The following is a 10,599-nucleotide window of genomic DNA, read 5'->3' as shown; positions in this document are numbered from 1 at the left end:
ATTTAGGAGGAGTTACATGATTTGAGACGAATTTTCAATTAGAGATTCTCGCAGTGCACAATAACAACGATATAGAGAAGGAAGGGTCTTTTAAGGTTGCATCAGAAAGATTGGCTCATTGGTTATCATTAATGAATAGCCAACACCATTTTTTTTTTTTATGAATAAGGTTCTTGTATTACTTAAACAACATCTTACAACTTACATTTGTTTACATCTGATCTCCTTTTTTTTTTTACAACTAGATAGACATTTACACTTACAATTAAAGCAAAGAATTATATGTTCACAATCCAATCTTTATCTACAGCTTTAGTTTTCCTAGGCATAACTTCTATAATCCGGAGCTTGCTTTCCCATTGTATGCGTTTCACCATTGCCTTGACATGCCACACCTTTTGATTTCATAATACATCATTTCTAGCCTCCCAAATATGATACACTAGTCCAGACAGCACTACTTTCAGCATACTTCTTCGAGTCGCTGAAACTGCTTTTGTATTTTAATACATATATGCAGGCTTTGTAGGGACTCTGCTTTGGTTCTCCATTGCAGCCAGGATTTGACCTCTTGCAGGCATTTCCTACTGTAGTCAGAGGCAAAGAACAAATGCCTAATTGTTTCTTTCTCCTTCCCACATAATTGGCATGTCTCATCAACATTAATATCGAATTTGGCCAGTCTTTCAGTTGTATTTAATCTGCCCCACATAACTAACCAAATGATAAACTTATACTTTGGAATGATAAGTCTATCCCATACATCTATGTACCAAGGAACCCTCTCATTGTTGGAGAATAAAAGGTAATAACCTGCTGAATCGATTCTTAACTCCAACAATTTTCTTCCAATACCAACTACAATTGGGAGCATCATGCTCCCACCATTGTTGTTCTTTCAAGTATACAAAGTGTATCCATTTTACAAATAGACAATCTTTCTTGCTTGCAATATCCCAAACATACCTGCAAAGTGCTGCAATGTTCCATTGCTGAATGTTCCTGAAGTCTAATCCCCCCAAATATTCTTTATTGCTTGGAATATCGGGTAAACTCTACTTATGAGATAATTTTAAATTATTTTCTTTATTATAACTTGAAATTATTTTTACACTATCTTATATACATGTATATATTTTTAATGCCCATTGGATGCTAGAGGTCGTTACGCCAGGGAAAATTAATCATTTAGACTATAGATGGCCACAAAGTTTCCCAACAAATTCATGAGATGTTAAAAAGGTAATAATATAATTAACAAATATTTTAATTAACTAAGTGATATATATGTTAATTAATTAAAATATCAATATAATTTTTAAAATAGTGCATACAAGACTTTTAGGGGGATCAAATGCGTTTATTGGGACGTGGCTAGAAATTTTACTAGCAAATTGTTCAAAATATCTTAACAACCAAGAATGTAATTTTTATGTATTGAAATACATGAGTGACATCGTCACACGTACAAACCCTAACTGTTATTTAAATGATAAAAAAATGTAAGTTTTAATTATTAATTATCTTATTTATTATATTGACAATTAATAACATATATACTAATATAAATATTTAATTCTTTTTTACAATTTAGAATTTAAAGAAGACGTACATGTAAAAATTGAATTGTTACCGTTACGATAAAGAATAAAACAATTGCTTACAGTGATTCACGAAGACTTGGATTGATGTTAAAATGTATAAGAATTTTTCTTCCCTAGCTTATTTTTTTTATGTTAACTTGTAATTTTTATATGTTTAATTAGATATATTAACTTGTTAACACTTGGACTAATTTTAAAATATTTGTGTAATATAATTGTAATTTTTTTTAATTGCTTCCATGAAATTAATTATAGTATATTGGCTAGCCATGAAATTAATTTAAATAATAATTAATTTAAATTAATAAATATTTAATTTAAATAAATTAAATTTGTGAATTTATATTAAGTTTCAAAACTGAAAAAATAAATTGAATTTTACACACTATGCGGTGTCAGTTTTTTTACATATGGCGTCAGTTATTTACCCTATGGCGTCAGTTATTTAATAGGAACTGACGTCATAGGGTACACTATGGCGTCAATTATTTAAAAATAAGCGTCAATTATGTTTGACCATATAATTGTTGGAAATTATTTTACCAGGATCTTAGATCTACTCACAAGTATGTTGATTAACACCCTAAATATGAACTTTCTAAAACGATGAAATAAACACATATAAAGTTTAGGAAACCTTACATTGGGTGCAGCAGAATAATATGACTCCTTTCGTTCAGATATCTAGCCCTTGATTCCTTTATGTAGCAGAGCATTATCAATATCTGAACCTGGATCTCTTTCTCTGATTCTTTAGTGCTGAAACTCCTTCTTGCTGAAAGTGTTTCTTCACGATCTTCCTCACTATGATTGAGGTATCACTTGCTGTGTGTGGGCACTACTCATACACTAAGAATTTTGAAATTTAAGAGGGAAGAAAGAGAGAGGGAGTGGTCGGCCAGATAGGGAGAAATTAAGAAGGCTCAGTTTTTTCTGAATCAGAAGTGTAATTTTCCTGAAGCCTTCACTATCTATTTATAGCATTCCACTAGGGTTAGGTTTGAATTATTTGGCATTAAAATAATGAAAATATCAGTTTAAATTGCCTACAAAAGTGGCCGGCCATGCATAGTTGATTTGGGCCTCGCTTTTTGAAATTTTGCAGTTTTATCTTTTTCTGCATCTGATTTTCTCAAAAACGCTAATTTTCAAATTCAACCATTTAAATGCCAATTCTAACTATTTAATAACTATAAATAATTATTAAATAACATTGTCATTTATCATATTTATTAATTGAACCATACAAAGTATCATAATTAACAAATATGCCCCTAAAACTCTTTCTTTACAATTTCGCCCTTACTTAGTGAAAAATTCACAAATAGACATAGTCTAATTTGAGAATTATAATTGATTAATCAAAACCAATTATATGAGTCTTACAAGCAATATTATCTCAACTAGTGCGGGGACCATGGGTCTATATAACCGAGCTTCCAATAAGTAGATCAAGAATTTATTACTAAAATTCACTAACTTATTAATTCTTCGTTGAATCCACACATAGAACTTAGAATTGCACTCTCAGTATATAGAATGCTCTATATGTTCCACCATATAGACACATCATTAGTTATCCATTGTTATAATCCTAATTTGATCAATGATCCTCTATATGAATGATCTACACTGTAAAAGGGATTAGATTACCGTTACACCCTACAATGTATTTAATCCTTAAAACACTTAACCCCGTATAAATGATATTTCAGCTTATATGAAATGAGATCTCCACCATTTATTTTTGTTTGGTCAAGCTCGAAGGAGATCATCCTTTACTTACTATTCGCCAGATAGAAGCTATAGATTCCATGTTTATGTTAGCGCTCCCACTCAATTGCACTACCGTGTTCCCAAAATGTACGTATCACCCTGACCTAAAAGTAGGCTTAACTAACAAATCAAAGAACACGAATAGCCTCCTGAGATTGAGCCTAATCATAACAGGATTAAGATCATTTGATCTAGGATCAACTAGGCGATATTGACTTGAATAGATATTACGGTAAGTTTAATAAATCTAAGTCAAAGTTCAATATCGGTCCCTTCCGATGCATACTCCATGCGTCCAACCTGAGCTTTACTTTAACCAATGCTCTGGAAAGAACATAACACTTCTCCAAATGCAAGTAAACTTTGTTGTAGATTATCATATCAGTAAAACCCTATGTTTGATAAATCTAGGAAACTTTATTCACATAGTCATGTTTACTTTCCAATGTGTTGACGACACAATAAACAGGATCAAGTATGTGAAAAGGGTTTCGGATGAATTCATACATTATGTACATATAATCATGAAATAAATCATGTGAACCATGCAACATTAAATGTTATTTCTGATCTATATTAATAAGTAAATCTGATTATATTGAAATGAGTTTTATTTAGGGCATAAAACCCAACAATAGTGTCGACTGGATCAGCATTGATAGGGAATTTTGCCAAAATCGACGCAGAAAGGGCTTAAAAACTGCCTCTAAAGCCCAAGATTGTAGTAGTGGAGATTGTAACCAAATTCTTGCTATATCCCTTAAAGAGAAAGGAAAGACGTAATCTTATGGCATCATCGGTAACTCTATTCATCTTCACAGTAGCACATACCTCTAGAAATATAACTAGATAAATATTGAGATCTTGAGTAGCCAATCCACCAAACTGAAATTGTTGTACCATATTGATTAAAGCAGGTTTCACTTAAAAATTATTTGCATCAATGACTGGATTAGCAATATCCAATAAATTTTCATTCACCACTTGTAAGAAATAGTCACGAACAACCCGTAATTGTGCATCAGCTGCAATAGGTGCCAGTTGGTTATTATTAAGGCCATTATTGTTATTATTGTTAATGGATGTCATGGTGAGATCTAGCTTCTTCTTTACTTTCAACTGCTTTAAAGTCTTTTCAAACTCGAGATTCAACGGTGTGAGTGGGTGTAGCACTTCAATTTCTTCGCATGAACTAAATCGCAAAGCAATGAATAAAATAAAAAACAAAATAAAATTTAATTTAAAGCAAATACTTTTAGTAATAATGTAAGTAATAATTTAAGAACTTTCAATCTCCAGTAACGACGCGAAAAACTTAATACAAAATTTTTACTGCAAGCGTACAATGTTGTTATAGCATTTTTTTAATTATAAAAAGGTTATCGAATCAACATGGATCGACTATTAAATTTTACCAATTATTATACTTTTTTAGTTTATGCTTTAATTAGACAATTTGAAGTAAATAATGATTCAGATCAGATTAATAAAATATTTGAAAAAAAAATAAACTGACAAACAATAATTTTAATCAGAAAATAAAGACTTATAATATTGACTTCCTTTTTCAATCTATGAATCTTAGTCTACCAATTATCTCAATTTATTCTAATAATTTGTAGTTTCAAGAATCTTAATGTAATATATTAACTTTTCTTGAGTGATGGTAGAATTAACTTAATTAACTAACAAAATATTTCTATTCAGTATTAATCAATCACTAATAATAAAGTAATATGATTCTCTTTAAATGAAACTCATATGGAATCTCTCAATCTCATACTTTTCTATGTCATGCAATTTTAAGTCTGATTTTAAATTATCTCTCTCAAGTGTAAAACCTAAAGTCTTTATAATAATTAATGGTAATCAAGTATTAACAAGCTGATAATTAACACAGAATTGTATAAAAAAATATGAAAATAATCTAAAAGATAATTCATAGTCTAAAATAGTTCCATCAACACTGTAAAATGAGTGTTCAGTTCATAATCATAAATATGGTAACCACAATAATCATGTTTATAATTAAATAACTTAATAAAAGAATAAAGGAGGAGGAGGAGGAGGAGGAAGAAGAAGAAGAAGAAGAAGAAGAAGAAGAAGAAGAAGAAGAAGAAGAAGAAGAAGAAGAAGAAGAAGAAGAAGAAGGAGAAGGAGAAGGAGAAGGAGAAGGAGAAGGAGAAGGAGAAGGAGAAGGAGAAGGAGAAGGAGAAGGAGAAGGAGAAGGAGAATGAGGAGAAGGAGAAGGAAAATGAGAAGGAGAAGAAAAAGAAGAACAAGAAGAAGAAGAAGAAGAAGAAGGCTCTAATGATGATAGTTGATGATGATTGCTTGGAATCTCTTTTCTCTTGCTCTTCAATGTGTGTTCTAATTTCAAAGTTTTTTTTATTTCTCCTTTCGTCCAAAGTCGAATTACATCATTATTTATATAGGCTTAAAAAGATAGGAATGATGCCATTTCGAATCAGGATTTAAATTTGAAAACTGTATAAGGCGATATATATGGCTAGGCGATATGTCGCTTAGACCATATCTTTGGGATCCTTTATCTTTTTTATCCAACACGTGCAAAGATTAGTCTGTTTCGTGAAAGTGCGACATGTCGCCTGAACCTTATTTTCTCAACGTTCATCTTTTTTTTCTTTTCAAAAAATCAACATGTGCCTAAATATTCACGTTTTGTAAGTCAGACGACATGTCGCCCAACACCTAGGCGACATGTCACCCTAAAAAGTATTGCCAATTCTTAACTTCTTTCGTGCACGTTTTGCTTCTTGACTTTAACATTTATCTTGATTATTATTTTTGTGCACTAAATTCATAGTATTATCATTTTTAAAGCTCAAAACTACACAACTACATAAAACGCATCAAATTTGAACAAAACTTAATAAATCAATAGTGATTCATCTAATAAATGACTAAGAATGAGTGAAAAATGTGCACTCTAGGTGTCTTACTTAGAGACTGATAGGAATACTTTACAGGACTATTTATAATAGTCAGAAAAAACCCTAATTTTTTAGTAGTGCCACTTTGCATGTATCTTTCTCTCTCTCTCTCTCTCTCTCTCTCTCTCTCTCTCTCTCTCTCTCTCTCTCTCTCTCTCTCTCTCTCTCTCTCTCTCTCTCTCTCTCTCTCTCTCTCTCTCAAACCAGAGCTGCGCAAGAAGTTTTTGATATTTCTATTTTTGCTGCGCAAGTTCAAGTTCAATGATGGTTCTAGATTTTTGTTTGATGAGTTTTTTGTTTATATTAGTTTTGTGTCTCAGATCTGGGTATCCGGAGTAGCGAATCTAAAATTTTTGTTTTTTTTATATATTTTTTGTACACGGGAGTGGCAATTTTTAACCGACAGCTAATGAAGACGCCTAAATTTATGGCCCCTACATAGCCATCGGTTGTTTGAACTGACGAAAAAAAAAGAAGTTCAATCAGTTTTAAACCAACAAAAGAAAAATGATATTTTGTAGTAGTGTTTGCAGCAACAATATTCCTGTAAAACTTCAACAAATTAAACTTGCATTTTCTCTTTTAGAATCTTTTCTTCACCAAAACCAAAATAAATTTTGTAATTTCTACTAACAACTCTAAATTATCCAAATGAACACAAAAACACATATTATCACAAAAAAAAAAGAAAATAAATAAAAATAAACAACTAACAAATCAAGCTCAAAAGCATGATAAAAAACTCTCTATTCAAGAGTTATCATAGGTCCATATACACATTGTACAACCACTACTATCGCTATTAGCAATTTAGTGATGTCTAGGTTATGTTGATCACTCATAAGAGAAGATGTGTTTGAGATTCCTTTTGTGTGATCAAGTACTTTGAGGGAGGATTCCCATGTAGAGTTATTAATGTGGATGAATGTGCGAGAAGAAGGACCCGTCATGTCATGAGGATCTATAGACAAGCGAGGGGTAGTGAGTCGTCGCGTGGGGATATGAATGAGCGAGGGGGAGCTTTATTCATGATGGGAGTTGCAGACAAGCAAGGGGTCATGGTGTGAGTTGCAAAGGAGCGAGGGGGATATCCTCTAGTGGTGCGAGAGCTCACAAATGAGTAAGGGGGAGCTCCGCTCATGTGGGAGTGCTAGCAAAGTGTCACCCACGCGCAGGGCCCAAGCGAGCAGGTGGGGATTTGCGTGGGTTCTAGTTAGGTAGGTTAATTTAGGCTCCAACCCAATAAATTTGTTCTATGAACATTATAAGCTATTTATGCTATGCTTTAGTTGTGTTGGAATTAGATTAGATTGGATTGAGTAGGAGAGAGTAAAACAATTTATGTGCAGCCCTAAACTTAATCATTCAAACAAAAACCCTTGTTAGTCAATATATATTATATAGCATTAGTTTATATTCTATTAAATAAACCCATATTTGTCTCAATTTTAATTGTTTTTTGGCATTGTATTTTTAAATAAATAAATAAATTACGCCCCTCACATTGTCACAAACTAGTATATACTTCAATTTCTTAATATACAGTTTTAGAAGAGAAAATGATAGATTGATTAAGAGTAAATCATGTTCATAAATAAATTTCATGTGTATTCGTTTTTATTTATTTTGCTGTTTGGTGTAAATTCTTGGATTTATAAGTGTAAAATGAATCTCTTATTAAAGCATCTATCAACCCAGAAAGAGTTAAGTCATGATACATCTATACCTTTATTAATTAATTTGAGTAATGATATATGGTGTCACTTCAATTATTATATATATGTGACTTATTCAATAACACTCAAACATACATACATACATACATACATACATATATAATTCTTCCTTAATATTCTTAGACACTACCCTTTATTGATGAACTATAACCATTATCAAATTGTTTATTCCACAGCATAACTCCTCCATATTTTTCAGACGTCTTAATGGTGGGAAGAACTTGAGAAATCAAAACATCAGCCGGAATAAACCCACCACTAGGAGCTGCATCTTCAGATGCCGGAATCCCCAAAAACACTTGCTTAGCTTCACTGGAAATCCACTGGTTCCAAGCGTTTAAAAGATTATTGGTAGTCCCATCATATTGGCACCCAGCGTTGTTATAAAACTGAACCCAAACGTAGTCAAACAGACCAGTTTTAATAGCCCCATCTAGATGTGCATCAGGGTAAGGACACTGTGGGGCTGCACCCAAGTAAACTGTTCTCTCTTGGCTATGCCCATTCAGGGAACTGGCCAACACGTCCCAGTATTCGCCTGAACCCGATTCGATATCAAAGTCTACACCGTCCAAAATCGCATCCCCTAACGGCCTAGAATCCGATTGACCACCAAGGAAGTTGTTCCAAAGATAATCCCCCACTTGGTTGGCATCATCAGCCGATGAAAGTGAGTAACTACCTGCCCACCATTAACATATATATAAACTAATTTATGTACAAAATATCTGTACATAATTTTATAAAAAAGGACACAACTATTATGTATGGTTATAACACATCTCACTTGGTTTTTTCTTCAGAATTTTTGAATAATTTATAGTGTCTAAAATAAAATATAAAATATTTAATTATAGTATTATTGGTGTCTAGCACTCTGTGTCAATATCGTTATTGGTTCAATTAAGTATTAAGTTCGGGTCCCATATAATTTAATATAACTTTTAGGGAGTATCGTTAGTCTGTCACAAGGCAACATGTCTAAAAGTACTAGACACCACTGATGCTCATTTCAAAATACTCGGTAGAAAGAAAAAAAGGTAAAAAAAAATTAAGAGGGACATGGCGCTACCTGAGGCACCGCCTAAGGAAATGAGGACTTTGATTCCTTGGCCTTGGCAAGCATTGATATCGGAGCTTAGGCCGGTGCAACCGTTGTTGGCAGGGTCACAATGACCGGCTAGGTTGAGCGTAGGAGTTTGGCCATTGCCAAAAGTGTTGAGAAAAGCTATGTTTACAAATTGATAGTTTCCTGAGGCACATGTATCGGCTAAGGTTCCTTCCCCTCCATTTTGGCCCCAGTAAATGGCTATTCCAGCTGCGTTTGATGTTTTGAATGTGGAAATGGCTATAAGGAAAATTAGTAGGAATGAAAAGGATTGGTTTTGGTTTGCCATAATGAGTTTAGTACAAATTTTCTTTTGGTTAACTCGATGAAGAATAAGGATGATATTTATAGCAAAATTAGGGTATCAACAAAGAAAATTGAGGTAGGAGGCGTGTGGAAGAAGTTGTGAGTACATGCGCAGTAAGTTTTGGCATTAATAATAATAAGAAAATTAACACTTCCACTGGCTGCTCCGCTCAGTCAAAGCTTAATTTGTTTGTAATCCAATGGATATATATTAGCATCCCTATTTAGCACCAATCACTACTTCAAAAATATCTTTTAGAAGCGGTTTTTAAAGCATTTCAACGCCGTTTATGGTAAAATTTGCTATCGATACTGATTCAGATGACGCTGTAGAGTCTAAAATAACTGACGTCATATGTACCTATGGTGTCGGTTATTTTTTAGTAACCGACGCCATATGTGCCTTATGGTGTCGGTTCATAACAAATAATTGACGCCATATACACTCAATACCGACGCCATTTACCCCCTGACAACTGACGCAAAATCTGTAATGATTATATTTTTTTTTTCAGCTAATTTAATTTAATTTAATTTATTTAAATTATATATTATATTATTTAATTTAAATATTTATTTTTTTAAAAGGTAAATTAAATGTTATTTAAATTAATTTTATGATTGGCCAATATACCTAATTTCATTTCATAGAAGTAATTAAATAAAATACAATTAAATATTACACAAATATTGTAAAACTAATCTAAGTAGTAACAAGTTAATAAATCTAACTACAAGTTAACCTAAAAAATAAGTTAGGGAAGAAAAATTCTTAGGCCTTTCAGCATCAATCGTCCAAGTTTTTGTGAATTATCGTCATCAACCGTTCTATCCACTGTCGCTGAATTGGCAATAAATCAGTTTTTGAATTGTATTCCTGCTTGTCTCCAAACTGAAAAGGAAGTAAAAATTTATATTAATTTATATATATATATATATATTATTTGTTATTATAATAAATACTATAATTAATAATTAAAAGTACTTATTGCTTTTTGAGCTTGTATATAACGGTTGGCGTTTCCACGTGCGACGATGTCAGTCATGTTTTTCAAAACATAAAAACCACATTCTTGATTTTTAGGTTGTCTTAAACAAGTTGTTAGTGAAATTTC

At 32.2% G+C, this 10,599-nt stretch overlaps 1 protein-coding gene across 1 annotated transcript; it reads right to left on the bottom strand.

Moving 5' to 3' along the window:
* Positions 1-8,047: 8,047 nt before the first annotated feature.
* Positions 8,048-9,663, bottom strand: LOC115717353 (acidic endochitinase). The gene is made up of 2 exons (XM_030646322.2): positions 9,143-9,663; positions 8,048-8,752 (listed from the first exon to the last, which is right to left on the bottom strand). The coding sequence occupies exons 1-2, from the start codon at positions 9,465-9,467 to the stop codon at positions 8,190-8,192; spliced, it is 888 nt and encodes a 295-aa protein (XP_030502182.2). The 5' UTR covers positions 9,468-9,663; the 3' UTR covers positions 8,048-8,189.
* Between the last annotated feature and the right edge of the window lie 936 nt (positions 9,664-10,599).

Source organism: Cannabis sativa, chromosome 5 (genome assembly GCF_029168945.1).
Source record: "Cannabis sativa cultivar Pink pepper isolate KNU-18-1 chromosome 5, ASM2916894v1, whole genome shotgun sequence".
Classification (NCBI taxonomy): domain Eukaryota; kingdom Viridiplantae; phylum Streptophyta; class Magnoliopsida; order Rosales; family Cannabaceae; genus Cannabis; species Cannabis sativa.
Note: the sequence above shows the minus strand (reverse complement) of the source record. Positions and strands in the feature narration are given on the sequence as shown.

Bases quoted from the DNA above. Each gene is read 5' to 3' on its own strand.
- LOC115717353 (XM_030646322.2), bottom strand. From the start codon at position 9,467: ATGGCAAACCAAAACCAATCCTTTTCATTCCTACTAATTTTCCTTATA. The intron at 8,753-9,142 runs GTAGCGCCATGT...AATGGTGGGCAG, and splicing joins TTCCTTAGGCGGTGCCTCAG to GTAGTTACTCACTTTCATCG.